The sequence below is a fragment of the Bombina bombina genome, chromosome 1 (genome assembly GCF_027579735.1).
Source record: "Bombina bombina isolate aBomBom1 chromosome 1, aBomBom1.pri, whole genome shotgun sequence".
Lineage (NCBI taxonomy): Eukaryota > Metazoa > Chordata > Amphibia > Anura > Bombinatoridae > Bombina > Bombina bombina.
The window spans coordinates 892,231,449-892,249,579 of NC_069499.1; the positions used below are offsets into that span (position 1 = coordinate 892,231,449).

General features: G+C 36.3%; 1 protein-coding gene across 1 annotated transcript in view; it reads right to left on the bottom strand.

Moving 5' to 3' along the window:
• Window positions 1-18,131, bottom strand: part of SLC6A2 (solute carrier family 6 member 2) — a 249,464-nt gene that overhangs the window by 45,540 nt on the left and 185,793 nt on the right. Inside the window, exons 10-11 of the mRNA XM_053699566.1 lie at window positions 15,766-15,894; window positions 14,070-14,169 (exon numbers count right to left, since the gene is read on the bottom strand). Of these exons, the coding sequence (XP_053555541.1) occupies window positions 14,070-14,169; window positions 15,766-15,894 (229 nt within the window). The remainder of the gene's footprint in view (window positions 1-14,069; window positions 14,170-15,765; window positions 15,895-18,131) is intronic.

The following is an 18,131-nucleotide window of genomic DNA, read 5'->3' on the forward strand; positions in this document are numbered from 1 at the left end:
GAGAGGGTGTACCGCTCACTTTTTGTCAGACTCATAATACTGGCGCTATGCAAGTCCCATTGAAAATATAGGATACGCAATTGACGTAAGTGGATTTGCGGTATTTCCGAGTCTGGACAAAAAAGTGAGCTGTACACCTGTACCTTCAAGACTCGTAATACCAGCGGGCGTTAAAAAGCAGCGTTAGGCCCTCTTAACGCTGCTTTTTAACCCTAACGCACAACTTGTAATCTAGGCCTTTATTTTTTCCAGAGCAGTATATCTATCTATCTGTGTATATATAAAGTATATATATGTGTGTGTGTGTTTATATGTGTATATATGTATGTATATACATATATAAATAAATATATTTGTATACAAATATATATATATATATATATATATATATACATACATACATACATACATACACATATTTAGACATGTATATGTATGTATACATATACCGTATTATAGTCCTTTCTACAGCTTGTCATATACCTTATACATTTAAACCCTAATGTTTTTATATTAAAATGTATATGAATAACTTTTTATCAGTGTAGCTGTATTTTTAAATGTATTTATGCTGTGTTTAGTGCACATTTTTTGTAATCATTACCCTTTACACAAGGTTGCACTATTGCTATGAGCGCAATATTAGTTTGCAGTTGATCGGTTGTGTTTACTTTTCACTTGCAATATCGCATTAAAGTTAGAGTGGCCACAATATTGATATCGCGACTTGCACTATGCTTAGAGCGCCACTTGTATTCTAGCCCATAATCTTAAATGTTCATCTATCTTTATATATATATATATTACTTTTACAAGAGACTTGAGAATGCAGCATGTCTGCTCTAAATGTCTCTGTCATTTTTTTCCTTCATGGTAAAATGTCATCTCTGCCTGAGGGGTGTGATAAACTTCCTGTTGCAGGCTAGAGACACAGGGGGTCCGCAGGTGGAGCAAGCAATGCCAGGTTTAATTAACAATCGATTTTAATGGATTAAAAAAAAACATTATCTTCGAAGAGGAGGTCATGCTAAGCCAGTAAAAAGAAGGGACTTCAATGGAATTATGGACCTAGGATGTGGAGGGATATGTTACAAGAACAGAGGCTGCCATTATGTATTTCTTTCTTTACTTAATCCTACAGAAGAAATTATCTATATAAAAATACTGAACTGTAAGGTATAAAGAAATGTAGAAAAGCCCTGAAGAAGGATTTTACATTTAAATATATATATATATATATATATATATATATATATATATATATATATATATATATATATATATATATATATATATATATATATTATAATACGTTCTTTTACTGCTCCTAGAAAAATTTGATAATTATTATAATTTTAAATGCATGCAACGATGTCACATGCGTTTGCTAAATAAATTATAGGCTTGTCTCAGAAGCGAATTAAAAGGAATTTTTTGAGCTATAATACAATTTGTACCACACCAAATGGCATTTAACTCTATAGATGCAAAATTTGGAAAATGCACTAATGTTGATGGGGTGGCCCATCTGCTGCAAGACAGGATTGATACTTATGAACCCTGACTACCAATTCTAAAACTTTTCCAGTTTCCACTCACACCCTGAGAGACTGATTATGGTTTACAGGGTATATGATATATTGTATCATGTATTAAAGATACAGTGTACTGTACAATTGGTTTCTGCTTACTGTGTTTACAATGTCTTGTTATACCAGCTGCAAAGTTTAAAATGTATGGGAAATTGCACCTTTATATATAATTGTGTATATGACATAACTGTTACTGCTAATTGAAACCACAACCCAATGCAATGGGTTGAGCTAGCAGGAACAGCAGACATTATTATATTTTCTGTCTAATTATTTACACAAGCCCTCATTGTCTTTTTTTTTACTATTTACTCAAAGGCCACTACTTAGAGTCTGGTGATCAAAAACTCATTGTCAAGAAGAGAAATCTTGCAAAATTTGGGGGCTATTTTTGAGCATTATATTGCAACGCATTTGCCTTTTCTTCACATCCAGTACCCTGCTTAGTTAAATTAGATTTTCTAAAATTATTTAAGGGATCTCACAGTATTGATACTTCTTATATAATCTCACCAGAGTGGAGAGCTTTAGATAATCTGGCCCTTAGAAAGAACAATTGAAAATGAACATTTTTAGTACTTCTCTGTCATAGACACCAACTAGGAGCACTATTTTATCTAAATCTTCTTGTTTACATGTTTTTTGAACTTAAAGGGACATAATACTCATATGCTAAACCACTTGAAACTGATGCAGTATAACTGTAAAACGCTGACAGGAAAATATCACCTGAGCATCTCTATGTAAAAAAGGAAGATATTTTACCTCACAATTTCCTCAGCTCAGCAGAGTAAGTTCTGTGTAAAAAGTTATACTCAGCTGCTCCCAACTGCAGGTAAAAAAATTAAAAAAATGAAGAAATGAACAGCAGCCAATCAGCATCAGCAGTGCTGAGGTCATGAACTCTTACTGAGATCTCATGAGATTTGACTTAACTCTCATGAGATTTCATAGTAAGCTTCCTTTACCTGATTGGTGAAATAATATGAGAGTGCACGAAGCTCATCCTTTCAGTTGTCCCGGGACAGACATACTAATATGCTGCTTAGAAATCATTTACAATGGGAGGTGGCTACTGAGGAACTTTTGAGGTAAAATATCTTTCTTTTTTACATAGAGATGTTCAGGTGATATTTTCTAATCAGCTTTTTACAGCTATGCAGCATCACTTTCAAGTGTTTAAACATTTGGGTATTATGGCCCTTTAAGTTCAGAAATGTTTGGCATGGATGAGGAAACAATAGACAAACTCAGCTTTTTCATATGAAAACATAAAGGTGAAGGAGCTATTTATAAACAATTTAATACACTCCAGTAGGTAAAATTGATAATTGGGAACAAAATAAAAGGGGGAAAATATTAGTGCACACTGTCCCATTAAATGAGGCTGAGGATATAGAAACCAAAAACAGAATTATAAGGAATATTTCTGAATATTTAAATTGGATACTAGAAAGTCCACTGGTCTACTGTAGGGTGTTTCACTATTTTTTATGCAATATTGCTTTAAATATAAGCAGCAATGGCATTTATTTTTGTTATATAGCCTTGCACATGTTGGTTTAAGGCACTGGTTTTCAAACCTGTCCTCAGGCCTCACCAATAGGCCAGGTTTTCTGGATAACCTTGAACGAGAGTAGGCAAAATAACCATGGTTACTAATCAGCTGATTATTTCACCTGTGCTCCAGTTCAGATATCCACAAAATGTGGCCTGTTAGTAATGCCTGAGGACAGGTTTGAAAACCAGTGGTTTAAAGGATATGAAATGCTCTGAAGTTGTATATAAAAAGTGTAATTATGCATAGTAAGAAAAATACTTTCATTATTTATTTTGCGCCTGTTTTCTGAAATATAACCCAGAAATTTGTGATTTTGAAGTGCACACATGACAAGACTAACCATAGTACGTATGTATTCCTAAATGGTCTCATCAGTGGTGATAAGATAAGATACTTTAAAACAATGCAAGTTTTGGCAACAAAATGTCAGTGGCAAGCAATTTAGTCGACAAGTTGAGATAAGCTCTTCCAAATAAAGAAGGTGAGGAAAGTAGATATTTTTTTCAGATCTGCCCTGTGAGTACGCTATAGAAGGGAACTTTATGTGCACTTGGGGTGTATCTGAAGACATGTTCATGCATAAAACTTGTAAGAAAAAAATAATTTTCTGGGGGTTCTCTTTACCTTGCAATATGATTTTAGTTTTGTGCAAAAAAAGTTAAAAGTATTGTTTAAATGTTTAGCCTGTGATTGGTACCATCTGTAGAGCAGTGTTGAAGAAGTTATATTTTCTACTCGAAAAAATTAAATGGTTACATTTGTATTTTGTGTGAATTTGGTTCATCACGAGTGGAAATTTGTGAAGACCATTTGGATGTTGTTTTTACAAAATGACTATACAAATGATGGCACTGAGTAATTTAAACAATAACACAAATATACTAATGAAATTCATTAGTATATTTGTTATTCTTTAAATTAGGTGTAATACTTACCAATAGCTCACTGTGCAGCTGTGCCTATTCGCTTCTTCTTCATTGAGTCCAGGGCCACGCTAAAAGGAGCATTAGGGTTGTGGATCCCAGAGCCTGTGCTAAAGAACCTTTTTTTTTAGCGCAGTTGGGGAGACCCGCTAATCCAACCTTCTTCACAGAGTCCAGGGCCGCTAATAGAACAGTCAAATTAGCACAGCCCCCAGTTTGCGACAAAGGAAAAAGCCCTTTAGCGCAAGTTTTTGGATCCACTGAACTAATATTCCAGCACAGCCCTAGACTCTATGAAGAAGAAGCAGATTTTCTGGGCTCCCCACCGCACTATAGGTAAGTATCCTATAGGTGACTGTGCCATCTGGTGCAAGATAATATTTACATTCATTTTAACAAAAACTAATGTTAACAAATATTCAGTATTCGGTTTGTTTTAAACTAAACGAATAATGAATGGTGCAGTAAACAAATATTTTTTCAGAATAGAGAGCAAAAGAGGGGGACAGAGAGAGCAAAAGAGAGGGGAGAGAGAGAGCAAAAGAGAGGGGGGAGAGAGAGAGAGAGCAAAAGAGGGGGGATAGAGAGAGCAAATAAGAGGGGATAGAGAGAGCAAAAGAGAGGGGATAGAGAGAGCAAAAGAGAGGGAGAGAGACAGCAAAAGAGAGGGGGGAGAGAGCAAAAGAAAGGGAGGGAGAGCAAAAGAAAGGGGGGAGAGAGAAAACAAAAGAGGGGGGATAGAGAGAGCAAAAGAGGGGGGATAGAGAGAGCAAAAGAGGGGAGATAGAGAGAGAAAAAGAGAGGGAGAGAGACAGCAAAAGAGAGGGGAGAGAGAGCAAAAGAGAGGGAGAGAGACAGCAAAAGAGAGGGGAGAGAGAGCAAAAGAGAGGGAGAGAGACAGCAAAAGAGAGGGGGGAGAGAGCAAAAGAAAGGGAGGGAGCGCAAAAGAAAGGGGGGAGAGAGAAAACAAAAGAGGGGGGATAGAGAGAGCAAAAGAGGGGAGATAGAGAGAGAAAAAGAGAGGGAGAGAGACAGCAAAAGAGAGGGGAGAGAGAGCAAAAGAGAGAGGGAAGAGCGCAAAAGAGGGGGGGGGGGAGAGAGGAGGGGGGAGAGAGAAAGCAAAAGAGAGAGAGAGAGCGCAAAAGATAGGGGGGAAAAGAGAGGAGGGGAGAGAGAGAGCAAAAGAGAGGGGGAGAGAGAGCAAAAGAGAGGGGGGAGAGCGCAAAAGAGAGGGGGAGAGAGAGAGCAAAAGAGAGGAGAGGGGAGAGAGAGCATAAGAGAGGGGGAAAGAGAGAGTAAAAGAGAGGGGGAAAGAGACAGCAAAAGAGAGGGGTAAAAGAGAGCAAAAAAGGGGGGATAGAGAGAGCAAAAGAGGGGAATAGAGAGAGCAAAAGAGAGGGGGGAGAGAGAGCGAGAGAGCAAAAGAGGGGGGGATAGAGAGAGCAAAAGAGAGGGGATAGAGAGTGCAAAAGAGAGGGATAGAGACAGCAAAAGAGAGGGTGGAGAGAGCAAAAGAAAGGGGGGAGAGAGAGAGAAAAAAGGGGGGATAGAGAGAGCAAAAGAGGGGAGATAGAGAGAGCAAAAGAGAGGGAGAGAGACAGAAAAAAAGAGAGGGGGGAGAAAGGGGAGAGAGAGAGCAAAAGAGACAGGAGAGAGAGCAAAAGAGAGGGGGAAGAGTGCAAAAGAGAGGAGTGAGAGCGCAAAAGAGAGGGGGGAGAGTGCAAAAGTGAGGGGGAGAGAGAGCAAAAGAGAGGGGGGAGAGCGCAAAAGAGAGGAGAGAGCAAAAGAGAGGGGAGAGAGAGCAAAAGAGAGGGGGAGAGAGAGAGCATAAGAGAGGGGGAGAGAGAGAGCAAAAGAGAGTGGGAGAGAGACAGCAAAAGAGAGGGGGAAAGAGAGCAAAATAGGGGGGCTAGAGAGAGCAAAAGAGGGGGATAGAGAGAGCAAAAGAGAGGGGGGAGAGAAAGAGCAAACGAGAGGGGGGAGACAGAGAGAGCAAAAGAGGGGGATAGAGAGAGCAAAAGAGAGGGAGAGAGACAGCAAAAGAGAGGGGGAGAGAGCAAAAGAGAGGGGGGAGAGAGCAAAAGAAAGGGGGGAGAGCGAAAAACAAAAGAGAGGGGTGAGAGAGAGCAAAAGAAAGGGGGGTGAGAGAAAAAGAAAGGGGGGAGAGAGAGAGCAAAAGATGGGGGATAAAGAGAGCAAAAGAGAGGGAGAGAGACAGCAAAAGAGGGGGGCAGAGAGAGCAAAAGAGAGGGGGCAGAGAGAGCAAAAATAGAGGGGGGATAGAGAGAGAGCAAAGGATGGAACCGCTGTACTGCAAAAAATATATATAAAATCCACTGGGACTTGGCACTTCCAAAAAAACACTGGTCAAACGAAGAAGATAAAACTTCAAAACTGTATTTCATCCAAGAATAAAAACATACATGGATCCAACACAAGGATAAACAATGGTAGCTAAGATCAAAAATGAAGATGGGGAGACCATGGCCCCTCCGCATCACCATGGTCTCCCTATCTTCATTTTTTGTCTTATCTACCATTGTTTATCCTTGTGTTGGATCCATTTATGTTTTTATTCTTGGATGAAATACATTTTTTTTAAAGTTTCATCTACTTCGTTTGAGCAGTGTTTCTTTTCAGAGAGAGCATACAATTTTAAACCAGTTTCCAATTTACTTTTATTTTCAAGGAGCAGCAGTGCACTTTTGGGAGCTAGCTGAACACATCAGGTAAGCCAATGTCAAGTGGCAGGTAATCAGTAGCTAGCTCCCAGTAGTGCATTGCTTCTCCTGATGCTACCTAGGTATTCTTTTCAACAAAGCAAGAGAATGAAGCAAATTAGATAATACACGTCAATTGGAAAGTTGTTTAAAATCTCATGTTCTATCTGAATCATGAAAGAAGAAGTTTGGGTTTCATGCCCCTTAAATTTTAAAGACTGCACATTCAGTCCAACAAAGGAAAATGTGTAAAGGGACATGAAACCCAAAACATTCCTTTCATGATTTAGACAGAGAATACAATTTTAAAAAAACTTTCCAGTTTACTTCTATTATTTAATGTGCTTCCTTCTCTTGTTATCCTTTGCTGAAAGGTTTATCTAGGTAAGCTCAGGAGCAGTAAAGAACCTCGGTTCTAGCTGTTGATTGGTGGCTGCATATATATACCGATTGTCATTGGTTCATCCATGTATTCAGTTAGAAACCAGTAGAGCAATGCTGCTCCTTCAACAAATGATACCAAGAGAATGAAGCAAATTTGATAATAGAAGTAAACTAGAAAGTTGTTTAAAATTGTATGTTTCATCGAATAATTTTTTGGGTTTCATATCCCTTTAATACACAGTACCAGACTAGGAATAAAAAGTAGCCCTGGAAAATTATGTGAAGACCAATCCTATTTTCTGTTGAGTCCATATAATGTACATACCCCAAATGGAGTATGGGGATTCTCCTTCTCCCTCCCAATATTGTTTTTCTCAGTATTAAAATATCAGATTATTGTTAAATAGGCTACAACCCAGTTTCAGCCATGAGACCCCTTTCACAGTGTGAAAATAATAATCCATACTGTGATCTGGAGAATTTACTGAAAACAGTGTCAGTGTTTGACAAGGTGACTTGACCAGACACTATAAACCATTCAAAAGAAAGGAGGGCTACAAAACTGGTACATGGTTTAGGAAATAAAGTTACAAGGAAATACTTAGGAAACTCCAAACCTTTCTTTCATGATTTGGGTAGAAAATACAATTTTAAACAATTCTCCAATTTACTTCTATTATCAAATTTGCTTCATTGTCTTGTTATCCTTTGCTAAAGAAACAGCATTACACTAGTAGCAGCTAGCGGAAAATATCTAGTTATCCAATCACAAGAGACAAATCTGTGCAGGCACCAATCAGCGGCTAGCTCCCACTAGCATAGAATATGTCTGTATTCTTTCAACAAGGATACCAAGAGAACAAAAAACATTTGAAAATAAAAGTGAATCTAAAAGTGTATTAAAATGACATGCTCTATCTGAATCATGCAAAGTTTTATTTTGACTTTCCTATCCCTTTAAAAGAAAAGAAGAGATGATACAGCTGCATTGCCTCACCAGCAGCACCAGCCCCTTAAATTGTAGCTGTCCAGCCTCAACTGCTGCGGCCCACCGGGAAATCTCCTGGTGTCTTGGTAGGCTAATCCAGTCTTGATATATTGCATTATTATAAATAACACAACTGTATACAGGAAAATAACTAATTATTTACAGTGTAAATATCTAGCTTAGCAGTAAACTGTGATGAAATAATGAGGTATCTAACTATAAAGCTGCTGTAGCTACTCCCCTACTTCTCCCCATTGCTGACACACTGTGCCCACCTATGTGACTCATCCATGCAGCTGACAGTGGAAGTTGAGGAAGAGTTTGTTTCTATTTATAAATTGCTTATTCCTGCCCTCTCTCAAAGGATTTAGTTCATATATTTCTGTCTGAACATAGATTTGTGGCATAAACTGTGTCTTAAACTATTGGCCCTTTTGTTTTTGTTTATGATAGAGATATAGTTTTATTTTGACAATCATCACTAATTTAGGTGTATAGAGAGGTAAATTGATAGACAGATATGTTTTACTTGGGACCAATTTGAACCAATTTTTAGAAATTATATTACTTAAAGGGATATGAAACCCACATTTTTTCTTTCATAATTGAGATAGAGCATGCAATTTTTAAACAATTCTCTATTTTACTTCTATTATAAAGGGACGTATGCTTAGGAGCCGGCCCATTTCTGGAGCACTATATGGCAGCAGTTTTGCAAGAATGTTATCCATTTGCTAGAGCACTAGGTGGCATCACTATTTCCTGCCATGTAGTGCTCCAGATGCCTACCTAGGTATCTCTTCAACACAGAATATCATGTGAATGAAGCAAATTTGATAATAGAAGTAAATTGGAGACTTTTTAAAATGGTGTGCTCTGTTTGAACCACAAAAGAACAATTTTGGCTTTCATATCCCTTTAAAATAATTATATCGTTTTATATAAACAAGCCTTTCTTGAAAGTATTTTTGCTAAATATTTAGCTTTAGTTATGCATGCTTAAGTGCCACAAAATAGTATTTACACATAGATAAAGGTATACATGGTCACAGTAAGTATCAAAAATAGCCAGTCCATGCAGCTGGTGTTCTAGTCAAAAAAACATATACTGTATATTTCATTGCACAACAGTTCAAAAGATTTCCAAAAATGACACAATAGAGTCACAAACCCTAGCCGGATAGGAATGAATTAATTGTAGATAAAATATTTTCTGAGGTATATGAGTAATGACTCTGGATGTTACAAATGGGGAGAGGTAGAGCAATATCACACCATGGGGCCGATTTATCAAGCCTGAAGGCTCGCCGGAAACAGAAGTTATGAAGCAGCGGTCTAAAGACCGCTGCTCTATAACTTGTCCGCCTGCTCTGAGGCCGCGGACAGAAATCAACCCGTATGAATACGATCAGGTTGATTGACACCCCTGCTAGCGGACGATTGGCAGCAAATCTGCAGGGGGCGGCATTGCACCAGCAGTTCACAATAATTTATCGATGTGCATGGACATGATACGCTACATCGCATCATGTCTGCTCGCAGTAGGATAAATATACCCCCCATAGCTTAACAATAACTTCATGTAATCATGTGCTGTACATATACAGTTTTTGGTGACATGTAGCTACAGAGTACCCTGAAATGGAAGTTTCTACACTAAAAGTATTGAGTTTTATCAACTAGTTATTATATCAATATTTTTTGGCATTACTACAGCAAAGCCATGCCACATAATGGGCCAGATTACAAGTGGAGCGCAAAATATCTATTTCGCAAGGGCGATATTTGTGTTCCACTTAGTAATTCCAGTGCACGCAAATATGCGCTGGTATTACAAGTTAACACGCTTCTATAGGCCCCAATGGGAGCCTCGTTCTCATGCTGTGAGACGCGGCACGAGAACCTAAGCACAGAGAAGGGGTTAAGTCACACAGTAATGGGCAGCAAATGTAAATATATATGTATATGAATTTGTATGTGTTTATATGTGTATATACACATATTAACACATAAATACAGGTATATATGTATATAAGCATATGCATATATATTTATAGAGAACATACAGTTCCCCATAGTCCGCAATGTAAAGGCACTTTTCAGTGCCGTTTTTTTCTAACACCACACACCCGTCCACTTTAACCCCTAAAAACTGATTCATAAAAAAAATTAAAGATGCTAATATTTTTTATTTTAGAAAATGCACTACACACTTTTTGGGGGAGCAATTATAGTTAATTTTCAGAGCGCTAATTGTGATGGCTGGTTATCGATCAAGCGCCGTAAACGTGCGCATTTACCCATTTACGGGCGTGCAATAAATTTGCTCTCCCCTTGTAATCCAGCCCAATGTGTCATATTTTTCTCTGGTGTGTAAATATAAATGACTGCAGTGAAAATCATCCTTTATTCTGCGTAACTTATATTTTCTTCAGGACACTCTGATAACCGTCTTCCGTAAAATCTCTTGAATGCTCAGACTTCAAATGATATTTTCTATTTAAAGACAAACTGCTTTTATATGTGGATGCACAAATCAGGCCTTTCATTTGTAAGCGTACTCCACAGTGGAATGTAAATATAATCCTACTGGCACTGCAGGGATCTCCATTCATACAAACTCCCACTGTACATTTAAAGCATATCCCTATGAAGGCCATCTTTTTAGTAGCTGTTTCCTAAACTTGGCAGGATACAATGATAAATGTTTTAATCTATCAGCACATTCTTCATTTTCATCAAGATAATATTTTGCAAACAGCTAGGTGTTTTTACACCTTACTTAGTAACACTATAAAAAAATCAATACAGAGATTGTTATCTTGCTTTCTTACACATATCCTAAGTATAAGTAGCGTATTCTTCATAATTTAGTGGTTAAAGCACTTTAAAATGTATCAATTTATTTTTAATGCCACAATACACATCCAAAAATCTCAGATTTATTTTTTATTTTTGTCTTTCACTTAAAGGGAGATTATACTCATATGCTAAATCACTTGAAATTAATGCAGTATAACTGTAAAAAATCACATTCACATTGTCAGTATTTTCTTTTCTGATGGTAACCATATTTGTAAAATAAAAGGCTGAAATAAATATCAAAAAGAAATGGTATGTTCTGCTAAAAGCAGAAAATCATCTCTCTGTGTGTTACTCACACTAAGACAATAAAATCAAGCTCTGCGTAGTACTAGCAAAACAATACTTAAAGGGACATAATACTCATATGCTAAATCACTTGAAACTGATGCAGTATAACTGTAAAAAGCTGGCAGGAAAATATCACCTGAGCATCTCTATATAAAAATAGAAGATATTTTACCTCACAACTTCCTCAGCTCAGCAGAGTAAGTTCTGTGTAAAAAGTTATACTCAGCTGCTGCCCAGCTGCAGGTAAAAAAAAATAAAAAATGAAGAAATGAACAGCAGTCAATAAGCATTATCAGTACTGAGTTCATGAGATTTCATGGTAAACTTCCTTAAACTGAATAGGGAAATAAGATGTGCACGAAAGCTCGCTCCTTCCGCTGTCCCGGGACAGACATACTGATTTGCTGCTTAGAAGTCCTTTACAATGGGATGTGGCTACTGAGGAATTTTTGAGGTAAAATATATTTCTTTTTTTACATAGAGATGTTCAGGTGATATTTTCTAGTCAGCTTTTTACAGCTATGCTGCATCACTTTCAAGTGTTTTAACATTTGGGTATTATGGCCCTATTTATGAATAAGATAGAGCAAACAACTTTCCAATTTTCTTCTATTATCAAGTTTTCTTTATTTTCTTGGTACCCCCTTTGTTGAATCAGCAGCAATGCACTACTGGGAGCTAGCTGATCACATTGGGTGAGCCAATAACAATTGGCATATAATTGCAGCCACCAATCAGCAGCGAGCTGCCAGTAGTGCATTGCTGCTTCTAAGCCTATGGAATAGGCTTATATTAGACAATGTTAGACAATAAAAGTAAATTGGAAAGTTGTTTAAAATTGTATCTGAATTATGAAAGTTTAAGGAAATGCAATAAAGTCTTTCTATAATAGCAAGATAGAAAAATTATACTATGCTCCATGCTTTAAAAATAAAAAAAATATATTCTTGCAGCTTTATGGGTCATTTAACTGGTTTATGGGCAAGGAAACAAAAAAAACAAAAAAAATAAATAAATGTAGCTATTGAATAATTTGGCATTTTCTGATACAGGTTACTTTCCATTATGTTGAGAATTGAATATGACCTATTAGTGCCATGTCATGTGACACTCTCTTTATTTTCATTCAACATCAGTGGCATAAACAACACATTTTGCTTCCTGGAGGACTCACAACATTTTATAACTGGAGATAATCCTTGAATGTTTATTTTTTCACACTTAAAGAGACAGTCTACATATTAATCATCTTAAAGTCTTACTTTAGATTAAGCTGCAAATATCCTCCTGCATCCTTTCTATATCATGCAGCAGTAACAGTAACAAAGTTATTTTAAAATTAATATTGTTTCTGGTCAAATGGCTGATGACATCACGATCTGAGCTGCAGTCTGTTGTATCCAATTAGTGAGTCTTTTGTAAATAGTGAAACCTTTAATGCAGCCCAGATCATGATGTCATCAGTGGGTGGAGCTTGGTAGTTATTTCAAAGTGACCAGAAACAATATTTATTTGAAAAACATTTTTTTACTGTTACTGCTGCATGATATAGAAAGGGAGCAGGAGGATATTTGCAGCTTAATCTAAAGTAAGACTTTAAGATGACTAAGGTGTAGACTGTCCCTTTAACTAAGCTATATCTTAGACATGAGGCAAAAGAAAAATGAGGTTTTAAATAGAAAAGCAGTTTCTTTTTCTCAAAAAAAGTATTTGAGAAAGGCCCTTTTTTTGAGGGCAGAAACGCGTTGACATATTGATAAGCATTATTTTAATCTTTACTTCATTCTCATATTGGATACACTATGTTGTGAATTTCTTTTTTTCAGGGATACTTTTTAGGATACCATAGGAGCAGCTGACAGGTGCTAGGATCCACTCAGCTACTTCAGCTACCACACTCAGGAATTTGGATCTGTTAAAGTAACTAATATTGAAGGAACCAATTTCCTCACTTTCACCTTGTTTTTCATCACCCATTTTTTTTTTCTTTCATTTTTTTGGTTTTGATTTACTTATTTTTGTTCTTCACTAACATTTGTTGATCAACTTTTTGGAACACTTTTTTGGAATATATTTTTTATGTTATTGCATATTGTGTATTTTATTTAATTATATCTTTACCTCACTGGATTAGTAGCTAGCATTTGTTATATCCATTTGCACTCACTTACTATTTGAACCTCTTTTTGCACTGCAGTGCATTTTTCTATTTTTTTGACACACTATTTTTTGAACATTATTGTTTGTACTATTGTTTATTTCTTGCATGATGCACTTGTTATAGTTGTACTTAGGCTTATTCTGTTTCACTAGTTTACACTCTTAATCTGGTGTACCACTCACACTGATCACCTGTGATTATCTCTGTTTTTATTGTAATTATCAGCTTTAGCCGCTCCTGCAAGATATTCCTGTTTTTGTAATTTTATCTATATGTGTTTTTTACATTTTTTACTGATGCTTTTTAACATGGTTCATTAAATAATCTTCTTTTATCTCTCTGTGAGTATATTTATCCCTTGGCCTCTTGTTGGCGCTGTATTCACTTCTTACTATTTGTCAAAAAAAGTATCTACCTCCCCCAATAGATAAGTCATTGTTTGATTACCTTAGTGTGTCATCACTGATATAATGAAATGTATGTGTAAATATATGAATCTAACATAGAGACTGAAATGTGTTCTTTAAAAACATAAATATACTGTATTGTATATTAGCAGATATTTACCAAGTGACTATTTTACGTACCATAGAACCAAGCCACACCTATTGCTTCTATTAAAACGGCAAACAATATTGATGTCCCAGCAGCAAATGTATCCAGGAGTGTGAGCACATAGATCCCACCCTAATATGGGATGAAACAAAAAGGATTCATTTAGAATGTCTGAAATTCAATTTCCTTTATAATGGTTAAATATTATTAATAACACATTGATTTTAATTAATCCTGAGTTGACTGCAGATGTGTATTGTTCAATTCTTATGAGAAGACAAAAGTCCATAGAGTTCAACATATACTGATTTACAACAAAGAAGCTCCATTTGAGATTAAAGTGATGTAAACTTGAAATGTTCAGCCTTACAGAGACAGTCTCGGTGCAGTTATCAAAGAAAATGGTCTGTCCCTGTGAGTAGCGAGCTGTCTCCTATAGAAATAATTAGAGCTCTTTGCTATGTAAAAGTTCACAATGGAGAACGAAGTACACAGGAAGAACCTGGCGTTAGTTTAAACTTTAATATTTTGCCTAATACAAAACAAAAAATACTGTTTTGAGTGCACTGTACCTTAAATTTGCTGTTATTTTTGTATGCACAGGTTTTCCTTTCAGAGTAATTAGTGTTTTGAGTACTTAATTTAGCTTTTAATTTGCGAGAAAAAACAGCGAGAACTGTAGGGTTGAAATGTTTAAATAAGCCAGTAAACCTACAAAATAATGTTATATAATTCTGCACATAGTGCAGAATTATATAACATTAGCTTAGCGCCAACTTTATAAAGCAAAGGACTGCAGAGATATTTTATTACGAAATTAAATTTTCCAGAACTCCGCTCCTGGCTCTACTGAGCGGGTCTTTTTTTCCATAAGCTCTTCGCGGGCATGTTGTCCAATCACGCCATTAAACTGAATGTAGCTTGCTGCCGCTAGCAGACCAGAGTGGGAACAAGCTACATTCAGTTTAATGGTACCATTAGGCTCGCTTATGGAAAAAAAGACCCGCTCAGTAGAGCCATGAGTGGAGTTCTGGAAAATTCAATTTCGTAATAAAATATCTCTGCAGTCATTTGCTTTATAAAGTTGGCGCTAAGCTAATGTTATATAATTCTGCACTATGTGCAAAATTATATAAAATAATTTTGTAGGTTTACTGGCCCTTTAAGTACTAGAGCAAAAAAATAATTAGATAAGATAATTATGTTGGGAATTGAGAGACAATTTCATACACGACCATGGAACACCTATGTTCAGTCCATTTTACGATAAAAAAACAATTACTCTTTGTAATTGCTTAAAGGTATTATTTTCTATGTGTTTTTTGCACATCCAGTGTACTTAAATTACGATTTTCATTGTGCACTTTTGTAATGTACGTATCTCCTCCCCATAAAAAAATTCAGTATGCGCCCTTAGCGAGGCATCATGATAAAAAGGGGCTTTAGATAATTCAACCAAGGAAATAGTAGTAATGGCGAGCATTCTTAAATAATTTCATCAGCCCAGAGACCATTAGATAATCGGGGGCTAAACATCCTTTCTTCTAGCCTTAAATTGTGATCTCTTGTCACAAAAATGGCCTTGAAATAAACAGAGTTTCTGCAAGTTCTGTATATGGGACTTGAATATATTTGTATAAAGTAACAATATCACCTCTCAAGCGCCAGAGAAAACAGACCCATTTTGGCTAACCTCTCCTCATAGTTTAAATGATGATTGGTACCCACATTGGTAATGCACAGTAAGGCCAGCAGGAATGTGATGAGTGCGACCACAAAGGTGAAAAACTTTCGGTGTTTTTTTATAATTATGAAATCATCAGCGAGTCCAGTGATTACAGCCTCCATACCTCCCATCTGAAGAAGAAGAGAAGAAGCGTCAGTTTTTCAAATCAACGTTGTTAATAGTCTTTTCAGAACTGTTTACATAGTCAAATAAGGTGCCCTAGTAATCTGTACATAAGGAGTAATTTAGAATATTTATTATTAAAGGGACAGTATACACTCATTTTCATATAACTGCATGTAATAAACACTACTATAAAGAATAAGATGCACAGATACTGATATATAAATCCAGTATAAAACGGTTTAAAAACTTACTTAGAAGCTGTCAGTTTGGCTCTGTTGAAAAGGTAGCTGGAAAGCCCACTGCAAGTGGCAAATAAGACACTCCCCCCTCCCCCTTCTTTTGCATATGAAAAGACCCTTTACACAAACAGGAGCAAGCTGGAGAAGGTAGCTGACAGTATTCACATAAAACTTTGGGGCTTGGTTAGGAGTCTGAAAATCAGAGCAATGTTAAACTATACATTTATTTTTAAAAAAAACTTTATGGGCTATATAAATAGATCATCTACAAAACATTTATGCAAAGAAAAAATGAGTGTATAATGTCCCTTTAAGATTAGGCCAGGTAAAAATGTCAGATACTTAAAGGGACAGTTCACCCAAAAATGTTCTCCCCTTTAAATTGTTCCCAATGATTCATTTTACCTGCTGGAGTGTTTTAAATTGTTTACAATAGCTCCTTTACCCCTATTTTGGCATTTGAAATTGCTGATTTAGCCTGTGGTAGCCCAACCTATTGAGAACGTTTCTATACTGGAGTATATTCTATTGAATAGCCTAAGTAAATACAGCCAGTAGAAGACATTACACTCTCAGTGGGGGGGGGGGGGGGGGCAAAATTATAATTTTCCATTGTTCTCTCTATGTATTGAGCTTTAGTTTTCCAGACAAATATAAGATAAGGAAGCAAGTATGTGTACACAAAGTGATAACATAATGAGATCTGATATTACCTGAAGCTCAACCCATTGTAATAGGCTGTGGTTTAAAAGCACAAAACCAGCTACTTCATATACACAAATAAACCTGAAAATGCTATTTCTTATACATTTTATACTCTGCAGCTGGTATAACAAGTCATTGAAAATACATTCATATAAAAACAATTTTACAGTGTACTGTCCCTTTAAAGGACCACTCAATGCAGGAGAATTGCATAATTAACAGGTACATAATAAAAAGACAATGATTTAACACCTAGGGGCTGATTTATTAAAGTGCGGATGGACATGATGCGATGTAGCGTATAATGTCTGCCGCACATTGATAAATACCGACAGCATACACTGTCAGCATTTATCATTGCGCAAGCAGTTCTTGTATAATGTGGCAGATATCATCCAATCACAAACTAGTATACGTATACCCAGTGAACTTGTGCACATGCTCAGTAGGATCTTGTTCCCCAGAAAGCGTGAATATAAAAAGACTGTGCAAAATTTGATAATGGAAGTAAATTGGAAAGCGTCTTAAAACTGCATGCTCTATCTGAATCATAAAAGTTTATTTGGACTTGAGTGTCCCTTTAAAACTGTCCTGAAATACCTCTCATATTTCAATCCAATGACTTTTTGTATTTACAGCATTGTGAAGAGGTTTAGAGGGGCTGTAGAGTTGTTGCGCAATGAGGAAGAAAACTTATTGAAAACCTGCATATAAAATATGATGTGAAAAACAGTAAAATTCTTCCATAGTCTCGTGCACTAAAAGCTCACACATCTTTAAGTTGCACGGACATTTATATACTCCAATGCAGCTGTAAAGCTCAGGACCGTGTGATGTATATAAATGTACAGATGTGAGTTAAAGGGCCACTAAACCCCAAATTTTTCTTTCATGATTCAGATAGAGAATACAATTTTAAACGACATTCCAATTTACTTCTATTATCTAATTTGCTGCAATCTTTAGATATCTTGATGTTAAATAAATAGCAATGCACATTGGTGAGCCAATCACATGAGGCATCTACGTGCAGCCACCAATCAGAATCTACTGAGCATATCTAGATATGCTTTTCAGGAAAGAATATCAAGAGAATGGAGCAAATTAGATAATAGAAGTAAATTAAAAAGTTGTTTAAAATGGTATTCTCTATCTGAATCATGAAAGAAAACAATTGGGTTTAATGTCCCTTTAATGTCTTTTTAAATATATATGGGCCTAATCCCTCAATTTTGTTAACACATCAAAAAACTAAACCATATAAAAACCTCTTGAGATTTTGCTTAATAGTTGGTTAA